General features: G+C 46.0%; 1 protein-coding gene across 1 annotated transcript in view; it reads right to left on the reverse strand.

The window, feature by feature from the left end:
- Positions 1–18,784, reverse strand: part of TGM6 (transglutaminase 6) — a gene marked incomplete at both ends in the record, with an annotated part of 49,883 nt that extends 31,099 nt beyond the window's left edge. The window contains 10 exon segments of the mRNA XM_082857811.1: positions 9,282–9,530; positions 9,609–9,712; positions 13,586–13,724; positions 14,273–14,450; positions 15,924–16,022; positions 16,026–16,055; positions 17,565–17,588; positions 17,592–17,636; positions 17,638–17,687; positions 18,490–18,784. Of these exon segments, the coding sequence (XP_082713937.1) occupies positions 9,282–9,530; positions 9,609–9,712; positions 13,586–13,724; positions 14,273–14,450; positions 15,924–16,022; positions 16,026–16,055; positions 17,565–17,588; positions 17,592–17,636; positions 17,638–17,687; positions 18,490–18,784 (1,213 nt within the window).
- Between the last annotated feature and the right edge of the window lie 1,075 nt (positions 18,785–19,859).

Consider the following 19,859-nt stretch of genomic DNA (forward strand, 5'->3'; position numbering starts at 1 on the left):
TTTAAGAGTTTATTTCTGGATTCTATTTCATTGATCTATATGTCCATTCTTATGCCAGTATCACACTATCTGGGTTATTGTATATTTATAGTAAGTTTTGAATTTGGGAAGTTTGAGCCCTCCAACTTTGTTCTTCTTTTCCAAGATTGTTTTGGCTATTCTGGTTCCCTTGAATTTCCAAGTGAATTTTAGGAACAGCTTGTCAATTTTGGAAAAAACTTAGCTGGAACTTTGATAGAGGTTTCATGGATTCTGTAGGTCAATTTTGGGGCATTGCCACTTTAAAAAAATAAAGTCTTTCAATCCATGAAAATGGGATGTCTTTCCATTTACTGAAGTCTTTAATTTCTTTCAACAATGTTTTGTAGTTTTCAGTGTACTAGACTTGCTCTTTTTTTTGTTAAATTTATTGTTAAGTATTTTATTATTTTTGATGCTATTGTAAATGGATTTGTTTTCTTAATTTTATTTTCAGATTATACATTGCTAGTGTCCTGAAATACAATTAATTTTTAAAAATTGATCTTGTGTTCTACAATTTTTCTGAACTCATTTATTGGCTCTAATAACTTTTAGTGGATTCCTTAGGATTTTATATATACAAGATCATATCATGTGCAAATAGAGATAGTTTTACCTCTTCCTTGCAAATCTGGAAATTCTTCTATTTCTTTACTTTCCCTCCCACCTTACCCTCCTACCTTCCTTCCTTTTCTTTCTTTTACTTTATTTTTTCTTCTTTATTTTTATTTTTTAAAAAATTATGGTAAAATATACATAATATAAAATTTACCATCTTAACCATTTTTAAGTGTGCACTTCAGTGGCATTAGGTACATTCCTATTGTTGTGCTATCTTCACCATCATCCATTTCCAGAACTCTTTTCATCTTGCAAAACTGAAACTCTGTGTTCATTAAACAATAACTTCCCATCCCTCCTCTCCCAGCCACTGGCATCCACCATTCTACTTCTTGTCTTTAAGAATTTCACTACTCTAGATACCTCATACAAGTGGAATTGTATGGCATTTGTCCATGTGGGACTGGCTTATTTCATTAGCATCATGCCTTCAAGGCTTCATCCATTTGTAGCATGTGTTAGAGTTTCCTTCCTTTTTAAGGTTGAATAATATTCCGTTGTATGTATATACCACGTTTTGTTTATTCATTCATCTCTTGATGGACACTTGGGTTGCTTCCATGTTTTTTTAGCTATTGTGAATAATGCTGCTATGAACATGGGTGTAATATCTCTTCAAGTCCCTGTTTTCAGTTCTTTTGGATATATATTCAGAAGTGGAATTGCTGGATTATCTGATAATTATATTTTTAATATTATGAAGAACTTCAATACTGTTTTCCACAGTGGCTGCACCATATAAAAATCCCAGCAACAGTGCACGTGTTCTAATTTCTCCACATCCTTATCAACACTTGTGCTTTTCTTACTTTCTTCTTCCCTCTCCTCCTCCATCCCTTTATTCCTTTCTTCTTTCCTTCCTTCCTGACTTCTTTCCTTCTGTGATAGTAGCCACCCTAATTGTTATGAGGTGGTATCTCATTGTGGTTTTCATTTTCATTTCCATAATGATCAGTGATGTGAGCATATTTTCATGTGCTTATTGGCCATTTGTATACCCTCTTTGGAGAAATGTCTATTCAATCCTTTGCCCATTTTATTTTTTTTTGCGCTGTCGAGTGTTTAGAGTTGTCTATATATTCTGGATATTAACCTCTTTTCGATACATGACTTGAAAATATTTCCTCCTATTCTACAGGTTTCCTCTGTTGATAATGTCACAAAAGTTTGATGAGGTCCAATTTGTCTTTCTTTTTTTACCTTTGCCTTTGGTATCATGTCCAAGAAATCACTGCCAAATTCAATGTCATGAAGTTTTCTCCTATGTTTCCTGTTAAGAGTTTTATAGTTTTAGGTCTTACATTTAGGTCTTTGATCCACTTTGAGTTAATTTTTGTGTATGGTGTAAGGTAAGGGTCCAAATTCATTCTTTTACATGTTGATATCCAGTTTTCCCAACACTGTTGAAAAGATCTCTATTTTTTTCTTGACTAATTTCCTTGGCTAATACTTCCATCACAATGTTGAACAAAATGGCAGTGGTGTACAACATTGTATTTTCCTCATCTTAGGGGGAAAGCATTCAATCTTTTACCATTAGATATGATGTTAACCTGTAGAAGACTTTTATCAGGCTAAGTTCACTTCTATCCTTAATTTGTTGAGAACTTTTTATCATGAAGGTGTGTTGGATTTTGTTAAATATTTTTCTGCATCTATTGAGATGATCACGTGGTTTTTGTCCAGTTTTCCTATTGATATGGTATATTACATTAATTAGTTTTCAATGTTAAACCCATCTTGCATTCCTGTAATAAACCCTTGGTCATGGCATATAATCTTTTTTATGTGTTGTTGGATTCACTTTGCTAGTATTTTTGTTGACAATTTTTGCTTCTATGTTCATAAGGGATATTGATCTCTAGTTTTCTTTTCTTGTGATGTCATTATCTGGTTTTGCTATCAGGATAATACTAACCTCATAGAAAGAATTGGGAAATGTTCCCTCCTATTTTTTTGGGAGGAGTTTGTGAAGAATTGGTATTAATTCTTCTTTTAATGTTTGGTAGAATTCACCAGTGACATCATATGGGCCTGGTCTTTTCTTTGTGGGAAGTTTTAAATTACTACTCCAATCTCTTTACTTATTATAAATCTATTCAGATTTTCTAATTCTTCCTGAGGCAGTTTTGGTAATTCTTAGAGGAATTTGTCCATTTTATCTAAAGTTATCTAATATGTTGGTAAATAGTTGTTCATTCTGTCTCCTAATGAACTGTTTTATTCACAACTCTTCTGACACAAAATGTGTGGGAGTTTTCCACACCAACCAACTCTCCAACTCTCTGGTCACCACCTGGCTGTCCTGCATTTGAATTCAATCCAGACTCTAATTACCTGGAGTTAGTGTCAGATTCCACAGATTTAAAGGCTCAGTCCAAGACTGCCCGCAATTTAGATACCAGTCACAAGTATTTGGTGCCCAAGTTACCTACACTTCTGTTTGACTTGGTTACAAATTGGGGGTTACCATGACTGTGACGGCCCCAGGTTCAGTAATTTGCTAGAGCAGTTCACAGAACAGAAAAACAGTTTAGTTACTATTACCAATTTATATTAAAGGACATAACTTAGGAATAGGCACATAGAAGAGAAAAACAGAAGAAACATAGGGCAAGGTAGAAGGAGCGGGGAGGTAGCATGGAGCTTCCATGCCCTTTTTGGGAGGGTAACCCTCTTAGTTCCTGGATGTGTTCACCAACCTGGTAGCTCTCTGTACCCTGTGTTTAGGGGTTTTTATGACAGTTTAATTATATAGGCATGATTGATTAAATTATTGGCCATTGGCATTTAACTCAATCTCCTGTCCCTTTCCCATCCCCAGAGGTTCAGGTGAAGTGTAAAGTTCTAATCTTCTAAGCATGGTTTTGGCCTTTTTGGTAACCAGCCCCATCCTGAGCTACCTGGGGACCCCCAGCCACCTGTCATCTCATTTCCATACAAAAGACACTCTTATCACTCCAGAGATTTCAAGGGTTTTTAGGAGCCATGTCCAGGAACTGGGGACAAAGACCAATTAGTTATTTTTTTTACCACACCCCTTATAATTTTTTTGTAAGTTTAGTAGTGATGTCCTCTCTGACTTTAGTTATATGAGTCTTCTCTCTGTCTAGCTAAAGATTTGTCAGTTTTGTTGATCTTTAAAAAAAATCAACTTTTGGTTTTATTGATTTTCTTCATTGTTTTTTATTTATTTCTCCTCTAATCTTTCTTATTTCCTCTTTCTGCTTTCTTTGGGTTTTCTTTGCTCTACTTTTTCTAGTTTCTACTTTTTCTAGTTTCTTAAGGTGGAAGGTTAGGTTATTTACTTGAGATTGCTCTTCTTTAATATAGGTATTTACAGCTATAAAGTTCCCTCTAGGTACTGCTTTATCTCGCCTCATAAATTTTGGCATGTTGTGTTTTCATTTACTTTCATCTCAAAATATTTTCTAATTTCACTTGTGATTTCTTCTTTGACCCACTGATTATTTAGGTGTATGTATTGCTTCATTTCCACATATTTGTGCATTCCCCAAATTCCTTTCTGATTTTGATTTCTAATCTTATTCCATTGTGATCAGAGAATATACTTTGTATGATTTCAATCCTTTAAAATTTCTGAGGTTTGTTTTATGGATGAGCATATGGTCAATTCTGGATTATGTTCTATTTGGACTTGCCAGGAATGTGTATTCTGCTGCTACTGGGTGGGCCTTCTATAGATATCTGTTAGTGATCACCTGATTTTAATGACAAATGTTCACTTCCTCCCAATCTGTTCCTAAAATCCTTCTCTGCTTTATTTTCCACCAGAATACTTATCACCATCTGAGATACTATTTATTCTACTTTTTCCTAACTTCTAACTGCCCCACTAGAATGTTAGCCCCTTTAAGGCAAGGGTCATACATGTTTTGTTCTCTGGGCACCTGGCACACAGCAGATGTTCAATAAATATATATCAATACAGAGAAATGTGAAAATGTGCCTCATGTATCTCATAACATAAGCCAGTCTTACAATCAATAAAGCAAGGCCCTCCGACATATGGATCACAGTCCTTAGGCATTCAAAGCCCATTATGTGCTATCAGCCTGCATTCATTCATTCATACGAATCCATATTGAGCATCACTATGTGGTAGATGCTGAAACAGGAGCTGGAGATACAGCAGAAGACAAAATAGTCAGGTTTCCAGCCATACCAGAACTCACAGTCTAGTTGGTGGGGAAAGAATAAAGATTAAAGCAAATATCAGATTGTGATATGTACTTAGAAGGAAGCCAGTAGGGTCCTGAGACCCCTGGTCAGGCAGACTTGGGATGAAGTCAGCAGGACCTTCCCAGGCAGAGAAAGCATCCTGTGCAAAGTCCTTTAGGTATAAAAGAGCCTCCAATGACCCTTTCACACTTGCTATTGCCTGAACACGCTGTGCCTTCCCCCATGCTGTTCCCTTGGCCATTTTGTACTTTGGCAGGCGGACAGCAACACGCTGTGCTGTGATTGTCTGCTTTCCTGTTCATCTTGCCCACTCTCCTACCTGACACTTGGGGGACCCACTAAATGCAAGAAGGAAGGGCACAGCAGAAAAGTGTAGAAAGAGACAGACAGCAGAGTAACAGAGAGGGAAAGAGAGGGTGGAAGGGGAGTTCCCTGGGGTCTGGTCACTGAGTCTCTGTGGATCAGCCTCTGAGCTCCAGCCCCACAGCCACTGGATATGCTGGCTGGCCAGGCCCTGATCAACAGGTGCATGGTCTTCCCCGCTCACAGGCTGTAGTGGGCAGAATAGTGTCCCCCTAAATGGTATGTCCAAGTCCTAACCCCTGGTACCTGTGAATATAACCTTATTTGGAAATAGGGCCTTTGCAGATTAATTAAGTATCCTGGGATAAGATCATCCTGGATTTACGGTGGGACCTAAAGTCAATGATTGATGTCATTGTAAGAGAAAGGAAATGGAGATTTGAGACACATAGGAGGAAAGAAGGCCACGTGGAGGCAGAAATTGGAGTGATGCAGCCACAAGCCAAAGAATGCAGGGGCCATCATCAGCTGGAAGAATCAAGGAAAGATTCTCCCCTAGAGCCTTTGGAGGGAGTATGGCCCTGCTAAACCTTGATTTTGAACTTCTGGCCTCTAGAACTATAAGAGAATAACTTTCTGATGGTTTAAGCTGCTACATTTGTGGTAATTTGTTATGGAAGCCCTAAGAAGCTAACAGGCAGGGCCAGAGGCAGATGGCTGAACTGCCAACCTGGCTCCCCTGCAAACCCCTGGCACCAGCCTCTGACTAAAATCTTGCCTCTGTGTTTAGTGCCTCTGTCTGAAGGTTAGTGGGGGAAGCTGCCTTCCTCCACTCTACTCTGAAGCCTGTTGCAGAAAGCCCACCTGAATCTGAGGACGGCCAGTGCGTTTTTTGTACACAGTTTCCTTTGCTTGGAAGGCTGGTTCCTCTTTGCTCAGCATCCAGGCTGACTCAGTGGCAGGGGCAAAGCACATTGTCCCCAAGGACTCTGAATCTGCTCTATCATGTATCCTCCTTCAGTGGACGGAGCAAGCAGACAGGCCCTGCCATTTCATCCACAGAATGGGATGCCCATGGCTTGGATGAACAGCACTGCTTACAGTGAATCTGGAATCAAGATGCATAGGGTCCTCTCCTGGAATGCCTTCCCAACCCTTCATCTCCTGGCTAAATCTACTCCCTTCAGGATCCCTTCCCATGGATGTTCTTCTTGCCCTTTCCTCCCTGGCTGGTTAGCAACCTGTCCTCTGGGCTTCCTCAGCCTTCTGGCCTCCCCAACACAGTACAGCTGATCACCCTGTACTGTCCTGATGCTGTCCGCTCACCAGATGGTGAATCCTCTGGGCACTTCTCTTTCTCCCCTGCCTCTAAATCATGCCTGACACTTAGGGGTGCTTTATTTCTTGAGCACATAAAAGAACCTGGCACGGTACATGGCACATTGTGGGCACTCATGGAAGAGAGGAGCAGTCTAGCAGAGTGGAGAGGCAGAGGCTCTGAGATTACACAAAGGCTCTGGTTAGCATTCCAGCTCTTCTAGGTTTTGGAAACTTGGGGAAGTTACTTAACCTTCCTATGCTTCAACTTGCTTATGTAAGACGGGGTTTTTATGAATATTAAATGAAATAATGTGCAGACATTGCTTATCACCATGCTTAACAATATTTAGATGCTATTATTATTATTAACCTAGATGTAAAATCACTTGCCCCACAGTGGGCAATCAACAGTAGATAATATTATAATTAGATAGCGCAGCCAAGCGTAAAGGAATAGCATGGGCTCCGGAGCCAGACTCGCTACTCACTGGCTGTGTCCCTTCACTGAGTCCACTTCCCTCTGTGCACCTCTGCTTTTTCCTCTATCAAATAAATGTTATACCAGCATCTACCTTACAAGCTTGTGGGAACTGCTTTGTAAGCATTTGTTAAATAATAGAATTAAATAACATGTGAATATGGCCAGCCCACAGTGGGACTCAGCAGTGGTGACTACTGTTATTCGCATCTTGTAACAGGATGTTGATTTCTCATGTGGCCATGGCTAAAGCTTAGGATAAGAGACCCCAAAGACCCCGTATTCTAAGTTTTAGAAACTCCCAGCAGATGGGACCAGGCATCAACCTGAAGGACTTATGAGAGAAGTAGTAGTTTGGAAGAGGCCTTACCACCTACCGTCCCTCACTGCCCACCCTGAGACAGTGAAGAAGAGAAGGTCATCAACATCAAGGGCCATGTTCCTAGAGAAGGAACTGGGGGAACGTGTGTATGTGTGTTGGGGGTGTTTAAAAGAATCAATGTTAAAGTTTAGGGGTGCCTGCAGGAAGGAGCTGGCCGGTAAAGACTGGCAGAGTGCCTACAGGAAGGGGAAGCTGGCATTTCATCCTTGTGGGAGGTCTGCTTATTGAGCCGTGTGTTCCCTGAGCACAGAGGAGAGAACTGAAGGGAGATGGCAGGTGGGTAACAGCCCATCAAGAACTCTCCCCACCAGGTTTGGAGGTGGTCACAGCATCTAGATGAGTGTGGGGGCCACAGCCTTGCAAACCCCCTCCAGAATCTGGGGACAAAAACTTCCATGCATCAGAGGGAAGCTGTGTGACTGCCAGTGGGGTGGGAGGGGCTCCACTGCAAGAGGGGGCAATGTCTCAAGAAATCAGCAGTGCCTGGGGACAGCACAGGAGTGAGTCCCAAGGCAGCAGGCTGTAACAGAGCCACCACCTGTCCTCCCTGAGCTACGGAGTAAGTAGGGCAGCAGCACCCGCCTGCCTTAGGGCACTGAATCCTCGCTCCCTGAAGTCAAAGGCATTTCCATTCTTCTGTCCTCCTCCTTCTTGGCCTAACACACCAGAAGACTTAGACCGGTGTTCTCAACATTGGCTGCACGTTGGAATCGCCTGGGGAGCTTTTATAAGTCCTGATGGCTGGGCCACACCCTCTAGAGACTGCAATTCACTTAGGGTGCAGTCAGGGCTGCTGTGGTAGATTAAAATGGCCATAATACTTTCTTTGCAACTCTTCCTATTAAGATGTAGAGTGTGCTTCCTGCCCCTTCAATCTGGGGTGGTGTTTGTTGCTTGACCAACAGAATGTGGCAAAGGTGACATAGTAAGTTCTGAATGAGGCCTTGAGAGACCTTGCAGCTTTCATTCTGACCTGCTGAGCACGTTGCTGCCATGTGGACAAGCCGGGGCTAGCTACTGGAGCATGAGAGGCTCCAGTAGCCAGCCCAGCAGTCCCATCTGAGGCCCCAGATAAATTTGAGATACCAGCAGACACCACGTGCGAACCATTGCAGCTGAGCACAGCCCACATAGCTGACCCACAGAATCCTGAGCAAAAAGTAATTGTTGTTCAATCTGTGCCCCAGGTGACTCCAGTGCATTGCAAACCACCACCCTAGAGGGTAAACTGCAGGGGCTGGAGGAAGCCAGAGCTGGTGCCCCTCGATTACAGCAAACTTCTGGGGTCACCGCTCCAGTTCGTGCTCAGAGGAGGGGAGGAGACTAGCTCTGATTCAAGTTTGAACTTGAAGTCTTGATTACCCAAATAACATTCCTTTAACAAGCAGGAGTAGCTGAAAGTGTGTGATCAGATCACAGCACTGCTAAGGGACCTGTTATTTAGGGGGAGGGGAAAAGGGTGACTTTTTATAGCTAGAGGCAGTGACCAGAAAAAATACATGTTTTGTTTTTGTACCCCCGACAAGTACAGGCTCTTCAGTAAACCAGTGACCATTAATTAGTGACCATGGCTTAGCTGCTATATTATTATTATTTTGCGTGGGGCCTATTGTTGTGTATCCTAGGTGTTCAATAAATAATACCTGCTACTAACATCACTATTATTAGTAATTATTGTTATCACATGTGAGCATACCTGATACAGTACCTGGAACATATATGTTAAAGGAAATGTAGCTATTGATATTGTTAGATGTGGAAAATCTGCTTGCAAACAGAGGAAGCTGTTAATATAAGCTAAAAGTACTTGGCTCAATCTCAGAGGCAGTACTGAAGGAGGCTATCACCACCACATCACATGGGAAAGGGCCTGGCGCCGGGGCGGCCTGTGGTTGTCCCTCTGCAGCAGCCGGGTCACTGGGGAGGCTGATGGAGGCCGCTATACGCCCTTACCTTCCGGATACTTGTAGAGGCTGGTGATGTCCACGTGGGAGCCGCTGCCCACTGCCTTGGTGCTGAGGCACCTCCCGATATTCTTAGTACTTAGTGTCTGAGGACACACGCTCCCGGCTTCATCCTCATTCCAGAGCCAGGTGATGTAGTCCACGTTGACCTCCGCAAACACAGAAGGACTGTCGTGGGCCAAGTGCGCGTCGCCCTTGAGGATGGCGGTGACCGAGGCCGGGCCGCACTGGAACACACCTGCGCAGGAGGGATGGGCGTGAGCAGCTCCAGGGGAGCAAAAGCGGGGGTCTGGGACCTGCCCCCGTAAGCCTGTACTTTCACTCTCCTCCCTGGGGGTGGCATCCAGAACCTGCCAACCATTGTAAGCGGGGCCCAGGTCCTGCCGGACAAACCAGCTCTCATTCCAGACATGGAAATTCCTCCCACAGAGAGAGGATGGGGCAGGGTGGCCTCCGGTGAGCAGAGAGGAGCCCTCGGAGAGGGAACGTTCCTGTTGCCAGCTAGGCCCTGGGCCCTGCTCTGTGGCTGAATTTTTTTTTTTTTTTTTGCGGGACGCGGGCCTCTCACTGTTGTGGCCTCTCCCGTTGCGGAGCACAGGCTCCGGACGTGCAGGCTCAGCGGCCATGGCTCACGGGCCCAGCCGCTCCGCGGCACGTGGGATCTTCCCGGACCGGGGCACGAGCCCGTGTCCCCTGCATCGGCAGGTGGACTCTCAACCACTGCGCCACCAGGGAAGCCCTGGCTGAATTTTTTGAACCGTTCATCTACTGTAATGATAGAGCACCTAGCATTCATATACCTACAGGCAGACTTTTTTAAATTGCACTTCACTTATTGCACTTTATAGATATTGCATTTTTTACAAATTGAGAGTTTATGGCAACCCTTCCTGAAGTAAGTCTATCTGCCCTGTTTTCCCAATAGCACTTGCTCACTTCATGTCTCTCTGTGTCACATTTTGGTAACTCTTGCAATATTTCAAACGTTTTCATTATTATTGTATTTATTATAGTGATCTGTGATGAGTGATCTTTGATGTTACTAGTACAACATGCTGAAGGCTCAAATGATAGTTAGCATTTAGCAATGAAGTATTTAAAAATTAAGGTATGTAGATTGTTTTTTAGACATAATGCTATAGCACGCTTAATAGACTATAGTATAATATAAACATAACTTTTATATGCTCTTTTGGATTAAAAAATTCATGTGACTCACTTTACTGTGATATTTGCTTTATTGAAGTGGTCTGGAACTGAACTGGCACTATCTCCGAGGCCTGCCTGTATGTATAAATATACGTGTGTATATCTATATCTATATATCTATATCTATATATCTAGAACCTGTTGTTCAAGGTCCAGAAATACAACAGCAAATAAGACGGAAGATCCTTGTTCTCATGCAGCTTACATTCTAACAAAGGAGACAGATAGGGAGACAGGCAAAAGTAAGTAAGCAGATAAATAAAACAATAAAGTAACAATAAATAAACAAATAAATAAAACAATAAAGTAATAATAAATGCTGTGAAGAAAGAGAGGAGCTTTAGTTAGGGAATAACTGCAGGAGACCTACTCTAGGTAAATGACATCTAAGATGAGACTTAAAGTGAAAAGAATTAGCCATAAGAAGAGTGAAGGGAACACTGTTTCAGACAGAAGGAACAGCATGTGCAAAGGCTCTTGAGACAAGAAAAAACTTAGTGTGTTCAAGGAACAGAAAGTATATCTCTGGGCTACGGCAAGCACGGGGGTAGGTAGGTTTCATATTATGCAGAGTTCTGTAGGCCTTCGTTTAGGCTTTAAGTCTCTTATGTTAAAGATGAGAATATGAGATTAGGAAAAGTGACATCATTTGCACAAGGTCACACAGTAAGGAAGCAGCACAGAGAAATGCTTCTTGGCCTGGGTTGGCGTCTTTACTCTGACCTCCAAACTCTTCTTTGGGAAAATATTGTGAAAAGCATTTGGGGTTGAAAGGGAGAACATGGACAACCTGTATGGCGACAGAGATCCCCAAAACAAAAAGAAGGGTCTGTCTGTTCTGCATAAAGAGAAGAATGCAATTTTTTTTGGAGTTCCTGTATCTACAAGGCTTCCATGAATAACCTTGTCTGAATGTCTGCTTATACATGTGCAAGTTGCCAAGAAAAGCCGACTTTCTAAAGAGCAGGGGAATAGTGAAGAGCACATAGTACAGAAGGAAACACAGCCAGCCTCAGCAGCCCTCTTCTTAAAATGTCCTTCAGCCACGCCCAGGGGAATGAGCCCAGGACTCCTTCCTCCCAAGCTGGTGTCCAGCCTCAGACCATCTCTCTGCCTCTCTTCTCCCCTTTCCTTCTCCTCTTTTTGGTTTTCCAAAAGCCTTGTTTGTAAAGGCAAATATTTGGTCCAGCCATGTGAGGTGGTTAGATAAACAATGGTTTTGCTGTACAATTGAAAGGCAGGACAGGTTTGTAACTTCTCATCCACTCACTAGCTGTGGAGCCTTAGACAAGTTACTTAACCTCTCTGTTTCCTCATCTGCAAAATAGAGATAACAATACTAGCTTGCTTACAAGGTTGTTTGGAGGAATGAATTAGTACACAGGTACACCTTGGAGATATTGTGGATTAGGTTCCAGACCACTACATGTGGATAAAATGTGGATACAGCAATAAAGCAAGTCACACAAACTTTTTTGGTTTCCCAGTGCGTATAAAAGTTATGCTTACAGTATGCTGTAATCTATTAAGTATGCAATAACATTACGTCTAATAAAACAATGTACATACTTTAATGAAGCTGTTGGAAAAATGATGCCAATAGACTTGCTTGCCACAAGATTGCCACAAACCTTCAATTTGTAAAAAAATGCAATGTCTGGGGCTTCCCTGGTGGCGCAGTGGTTGAGAGTCCGCCTGCCGATGCAGGGGACGCGGGTTCGTGCCCTGGTCCGGGAGGATCTCACATGCCGCGGAGCGGCTGGGCCCGTGAGCCATGGCCGCTGAGCCTGCGCGTCTGGAGCCTGTGCTCCGCAACGGGAGAGGCCACAACAGTGAGAGGCCCGCGTACCGCAAAAAAAAAAAAAAAAAAAAAAGAAAGAAAGAAATAAAAATGCAATGTCTGTGAAGCACAATAAAAAGAAGAGTCATAAAATGAGGTCAGCCTGCATGTGCAGCACAACTGGGTCTGGCATAGACGAGGTGCTCACTGGGCACGGTGTTACTACTTTTTAAACACTATAAAAAATAAGGGGACTTCCCTGGTGATGCATTGATTAAGAATCCACCTGCCAATGCAGGGGACACAGGTTCGAGCCCTGGTGGAGGAAGATCCCATATGCCGTGGAGCAGCTAAGTCCGTGCGCCACAACTATTGAGCCTGCGCTCTACAGCCCGCGAGCCACAACTACTGAGCCCGTGCACCACAACTACTGAAGCCTGCGCGTCTACAGCCCGTGCTCTGCAAAAAGAGAAGCCACCTCAATGAGAAGCCCGCACACCGCAACGGAGTAGCCCCCGCTCGCCGCAACTAGAGAAAGCCCGCGTGCAGCAACGAAGACCCAACGCAGCCAAAAATAAATAAATAAATAAATTAGAAAAAAAAGAAAGGAAACCTTGTATGTACCAATATGGAATTGTTTCATGCAGAGCAAAATGAACAGTTTACATTATGCTGCCGATATTAAGTGAGGGGAAGTGGGGGTGGGTGGGGATTGTGCATATGTGTGCCCCTGTAGCTGCAGGGCTTCTCTCTGATGTTGTGTCCAGAAGGAGGAGGGGGAGGCTGGCAATGGAGACAGGGAGACTTACACTGTAGCCCATTCTGTATCTTTTGAATATTAAAGCACATGAATGTATCTCCTACTTTAAAAAATCAAATCAAAATGAATTTTGTAAAGCTTTGTGCAAAGAGTTTTGCTTGAGCTGAGAAAGGAGCTTGTTTCCCACCTGAGACACAGCTCAGTGCACAGGCAGCTGACAGACAGCAGGAGCGGGATACAGAGGTGACTCTGCAGGGGCGGGACTTGGCCCCACCTGCAAGTCACAGGTGTCTAGGGGAGGGCTCATAGCCCTGCAGAGCGGAGAGCCAGGGGTACAAGGCTGTCAAATCCTGAGCCCACCTCTTGGCTTCTGAGTCATGTGTCCAAAGACCCCTGTATCTCAGAAGAGGAGTCACCCTGCCAGGGACCACCCCCTCTGCTGGGCACCTGTCACCCCTTCCAGAACTGGCTCAGACTCAGTGGAGCTGAGCTCCATCTGGGAGGGCCTCAGGGTGCCCCTGGGAGCCAGCGGCTGAGGACCCACCACATGCTGTCCTCCATCAAGTCCTCCAGTGTCCACCCGAAGGAGTCCATGTACTTGTCCACACTAAGGTTCCTGCCCGTGTCATGTGCCAAGTTAAATTTGGACACAATCCGTGTCGAAATCCCCAAGCACCCAAGGAGTGAAGAGCAGGATGCTTGCAAGATTCCAGGCCAGGCCAGGACCCCAGACTCAGGGAGGAGTGGTGTGGCCTCCCCTAGCAGGCCGCCTGCCTCAGGTCTGGCCACAGCCCCCTCCCTATCTTTGCCAGGGCCGACTCTCGTCTCCACTCTGAGAAACACCTCCATCTCCTGTACATTCTCTCAGGGGACTTCTAGAGTCACCACCCCCCCCCCCATTTGAATAGATGGGCTCTGAGGCTGGCAGGACCTTGGAAGCTGTATAATAACCCTATAATAGCCATAATAGCCTGTAGGGACTGAGGACCCAGGACCACAAGACTCACTCAAGGGCACTCAGTGGGCTTGAGAGGTGGGACTCCTGTAAAATAAAAGACCAAAAGTCACATAAATGAGGGATCTGGTTTCTCTCTTCATTACCCAGACTTCTATTTCCCCATCACTAATAAAGAAAGATTTTTTTTGTTGGGGGAGGAATGCCTATGCAAATATATGGAAACAAATGCAAACTGAGCTGACTAGGGGTTGGGGAACTTCTTTCCCAGGGTACCTGTACACATGACTCCAGCAAAGACCCAGCACTGGCCGTATCTGACTGGCTTGAACCTGCCCTTGAACGACTTGTGCAGAATGGCCACGCTGCCACGCCAGTGCAGTGGGCTGGTGCTGCCACCGTACTTGCCCTGCCACTGGCCTTGTACCATGCCCTGGTCGTTGTTGCTGTTCACCTGGGTAGAGGAGGCCAAAAATCCACCACCAGGCAGGGCTTCCCTCTTCAGGAACATTGCCATCGTAAAATCATCTCCAACTTTGGGCCACCGATTTATTTGGGGCCACTGCTTGTTTTTAAATTGTCTGAAAATTGGGGCCATCTGCTGTTTTAAAATACCTACTTTTTGGTACCATTTATCATTTTCAGTTACCTTCCATTGGGATGCTCTATTGCTGAAAATCGTATTCAGTTTTAGAGCATTTCCTGTTTTAAGTAATCTGTTTTTTTGGGACTGTTGGTGGTAATGATAGTTATAGAGATGCTTAACATTCATTAAATGTTTACCGTGTGCCAGACACTATTCTAAGGGTTTAGCACACATTATATTAATCTATGTTAGTCTATGATGTAGGTTCTATTACTTCCTTTTTTTTTCAGATGAGGAAACTGAGATTCATAGAGGTTAGGGCACTTGCTCAAATCGCACAGCAAGTTAGCAAAAGGGGTTCAGGAGTTCAGGACTTTGACTTGGGAGCCTGTACCGCTATCCTACAGGGTTGTACCACTCTACTGTTCGGGACTGGTCACTGCTTTTGATTCTCTGTGCTCCAACATGTCTCTGAAGTCTTGAGGAATTGAGAGTATCAAATATGAGAAAAACAGCTTTGCCCATTTTTGGAATCACAGTTACCCACCCACTGATATTAACACCTACTTGCTATAGAGAGAGCTAGTAGGCCCTCTGGCTACCTTCCAAGGAGGAAGCACTGGCATGTAATAGATTAAAGATGGTACTCCTCTCACAGCGAGGTGGTTCTGTGTACCCTTTCCCTGAATCTGGGTTGGCCTGTGACTACTTTGATTAATGACATGGTGGAAGTGATGTTGTGCCTGTTTCCAGGCCCAGGCTTTATGAGACTGGCAGCTTCCACTTAATTTTAGAATAATCGCTTGGGGAGAAGCCAGCTGCCTTATCTGATTACCCTGAGACTGCCATGCTTTGAGGAAGCCCAACCTAGCCATGTGGAAAGGCTGCATGGAGACACAGAGCAATGACTGGCCAGACCCAGCTCTTCCAACCATCCCAGCCCAGGGGCCAGACATGAGAGTGAGCAAGCCACCTGGGCATTCCAGTTCCAGCAGACACAGCATGGAAGAGAACCAAGGAAACATTGACTGTTGGAACAAATGCCCTAGATATATGGTCCCGTCAAACCATCACAGACATCTGCAGCCATTCAGACACACCCAGCTGAAGCAGCTTGGAACAGAGGTGTTCTGTCCTCACGTTGCCCTGACCAAGTCCCTGATTTGCAAAGTTGTCAACATAGTAAATGGCTGTTTTATACCACTGAGTTTTGGGGTGATTTGTTATGCAGCAGTAGAGAATTAAAACAAGAGGTGATGGGAAAAATCTTAGGGTGTGGCCCTGGAGTTGGCCCGGGGACCCACGAGGGAGTGAGCATGCAGGGATAGCTGGGCTCCTTACCATGGCGCTGATGGCTCCAGTGACGTAGATGGGGTCGTAGTGGTGGGACGCTTTGGTGGTGGCTGGGTCATCTTGGTGACTAGGGCTTCGGTCCAGGATTCAGAAGCAGATGTCCAGGATGTCCTCCTCAAACTGTCCCCAGAGAGGCTGCTCTTAGAGGCCAGAGCCACACCTACACTTCAGACCCTCTCACAACCCTCCCCTAGTCAGTCACTGTATTGTGCAGGGAGTTTGCCTACCCCACTGCCCACCCGTCCACCCCCTCCAGGGACAAAACAGAGCACACCCAAGTCTCAAAAACCCTCTTTCAAAGAGTCACTGGGAACCAGAAGCTCAGCCTTAATCACCTCCCTTCCCTGTTCAGTAGGCCCATGGCTCCCCACGAACCACAGTAAAGTTCATGATAAACTGGGACTCTGGAGCCACATCGATCCCACTGGTTTACATAATGTTTTCAAATGACTTAGTTGACAACATTTAAAAACTTGGGGATTTTCACATACAAATTAAGATTTCTGGTCTTTGAAAATTGGGAAGGTCTGGGAACCCTGGGCTCACTTTCCTATGTGGCAATAAGAAGTGGATGCTGGGTTTCCCTGGTGGTGCAGTGATTGAGAGTCTGCCTGCCGATGCAGGGGACACGGGTTCGTGCCCTGGTCCGGGAAGATCCCAGATGCCGCGGAGCGGCTGGGCCTGTGAGCCATGGCACTGAGCCTGCTCATCCGGAGCCTGTGCTCCGCAGCGGGAGAGGCCACAGCAGTGCGAGGCCCGCATACCACACACACACACACACACACACACAAAACAAACAAAAAAAACGAAGTGGATGCTGAGATGGGGTTACCCTTAGATGGACCTTAAACTCTCTGGTATATCATCCCTGCCCAGCCCCTGAGCCCCAGATGCTTTCAAACCCCAGCTCCTCAGTCTGACAGTCAAGGCTCTCGACTTGCCCGGAGGCCGGGCAGACAGAGCTCCTCTACAGAGCCTCCGCTAATCTCTGGCTCCCCTCCTCCACTGCTCTGTCTGCTCTTCCCTCTGCCTGTCCAGATCCTGCCCGACTTTGGGGGCTCCACCCCAATATCATGAAGCCTTCTGCAATCCCTGAGATGGAGTTTCCCTTCATGACCTTCTGAACTCCCTCTGCTCCCATCTCTACCTTTCCAACCGCCTCCGCCCCCTCCCACAACATCTCACCTTGTATTGTAGCTACTTATCTAAGTCAGGGGCTCTCAAAATGTGGTTCCAGGCCAGCAACGGCAGCAGCACCTGGTAACTTGCTAGAAATACAGACTCTCAGGCCCCACCTCAGACCTAGTGAATCAGCAACTTGGGGAGTTGTGGCCCAGCCACCTGTGTGTTTTAACGAGCCCTCGGTGGCCTTCTGGTGCACACTCAAGATTGAGAGCCCCTGATCTAAGCTATTTATTTGTACCCAATGTACCACCCCTTCCCAAGGACCCAGCACAACTAGTAGTAGAGACTGGAGAAGTGGACTTGGTCTAAGAGTCGCCCAGCTTGTCCCTCCTGGGAAGAAGAGGGCAGACATAATGGCTCCTGCACTGACTTTTCCCATCTCCCCAGCCCCCCTTCTGTCTCTTATGACTCTCAGTCCCCCTTCTGGCCTGGGTCCCTGGAGACCTTCCTGAAGTTCCAGCCTTGGGCTCAGATGTGCTTCTCCACTCCTCGGAAGATGATCCCGCTGTCATTGAGCATGTATGTACTCCTGTCTCTCTTCCTCTGCGGCCAGAAACACATCATCCTCTGAAAGGCAGTGGTTGGGTCTGGTGTGGGCAGGGAGTCTGGCCTCACTGGCCTGGGGAAAGGGCTACAGCAGGGCTCAGCTGCAGGATGGCGCCTAGAGGCTGCTGGGGCAGGAGAGGTCAAGAGGGGCTTGCTGGCTCCCAGGCTGCCTCCCGGCCAAGCCCTACTCTACCTGGCCGGTCTTTCCCCAGGCAGGGACCACCCCCAACCCAGCCCCAGATGGAAGGAATTTAGAAGTCCTGATGCTTTCGAGTGACCTGATTTAATGACAATGGCAGGTTCATATTTCTTAAACATTAATAAGAATACTGATCCAGGCTACTGCTTACTGACTTACCCCTTAATAAGAATACTTACCCCAGTACTCCTTAAGATGTGCCTTGCATATTACAAACATTAGTTCTATGGTTTCTCACCATAACACTAAGAGGTAGGCACTGTTATTCCCATATTACAGGTGAGGAAACTGAGACTCAGAGGGAAGAAACTTAGCAAAGCTGGGACTAAACCAAGGCTGTCTGGTGGCTGAAACCTGGCTCTTACCCAATCCTAGGCCTCTCCTGCCATTAGGCCCCCTCCTTGGCCACTGGCCTCCATACACCAGAACCCACTAATACCTGCCCCTCTGTCGCGGCAGGTTTGGAACATCTGCTACCAGCTTCCTCTGTCCCGTGCCTGTCTCCTCCTGGGCCCACTCTTGCCAAGCTCTTGGCATTCATCTCCCTGTCCCTAACTTGCCTCCCAGGACTTCCTGAAGGACAGCTTCCAGGAAAACCTCAGCCTTGGACTCAGGAGCTCGTATCTGGGCACCATGGGTTGAAAAGCAGAACAAACTCGCCCAGCTTCCTGTTACTGTGTTTGCAGCAAGAGGAAACCTTGGTGCTCAGCTGGTAGCAGGCAATGACAGCATCTGGAGGGTTGGTGAGGCTGATGGTCATGGTGTTCTCCATATGAGCCTCCTTCACTGCCATCCAGGCATTGCTCTCCTCCAGCTCTGATGTCTGGAACACAGCTTTGGTGCGGAGGGCCTCAGAAGCCTGGGGTCCTGGCAGAGAGGAGAGGGAATCAGGAGACCCAGCCACCCACAGGAAGCTCATCTCTGGAGAAAGGGAAAAGCTACAGACCTGGAAGACCAACCTTCAGGCCCTGAGCTGCTGGGACACTGCTGTGGGGAAGGGCCTGACCAAGATGCAAGAGGGCCAGCTGTAGGGAGGGGTCCACTTTAGCTGTTCTGACTTCCACCCACTTCCTGGATCAAGGAGGAAGTGAAAGCACTCTTTGAAACCAAAGTGTGCCTTCTGTCTGATCAGCAAAGGAAAGCATGGACTCCAAAAATGCCTGATGAACTTCCATACCCTTCCAGAGCTCTGGATTTCTTGGTGTGCCTAGGATTCCAGAGTTGTCATCTCATCTGTCCCACTGCCTGCTGGCAGCACCTTCCAACCATCCCCAGAAAGCTGTCATCAAAAGCCTCCAGGAGCCTGAACAAAGATGGCAGAGTAGAAAGACGTGCTCTCACTGCCTCTAGTGAGAACACCAGAATCACAGCTAGCGGCTGGACAATTATCGACAGGAAGACACTGGAAGTCACCAAAAAAGATACCCCACAACCAAAGACAAATGAGAAGCCATAATTTGACGGTAGGAGGGGCACAATCACAACAAAATCTAAGACCATAACTGCTGGGTGGGTGACTCACAGACTGGAGAACACTTATACCACAGAAGTCCACCCACTGGAGTGAAGGTTCTGAGTCCCATGTCAGGCTTACTAACCTGGGGTCTGAAAACAGAAGGAGGAATTCCTAGAGAATCAGACTTTGAAGGGTAGCAGGATTCGACTGCAGGACTTCGACAGGACTGCGTGAAACAGAGACTCCACTCTTGGAGGGAACACACAAAATAGTGTGTGCATCAGGATCCAGGGGAAGGCCAGTGAACCCAGGGGAGACCGAACCAGACCTACCGGCTAGTGTTGGAGGGTCTCCTGCAGAGGCAGGGGATGGCTGTGGCTCACCGTGAGGACAAGGACACTGGCAGCAGAAATTCTGGGGAGTACTCCTTGGCATGAGCCCTCCCAGAGGCTGCCATTACCCCATCAAAGAACCCAGGGAGGCTTCAGTGTTGGGTTGCCTCAGGCCAAACAACCAACAAGAGGGAACATCAGCAGTC

Source organism: Leucopleurus acutus (assembly GCF_964270905.1).
Source record: "Leucopleurus acutus genome assembly, chromosome: 16".
NCBI lineage: Eukaryota > Metazoa > Chordata > Mammalia > Artiodactyla > Delphinidae > Leucopleurus > Leucopleurus acutus.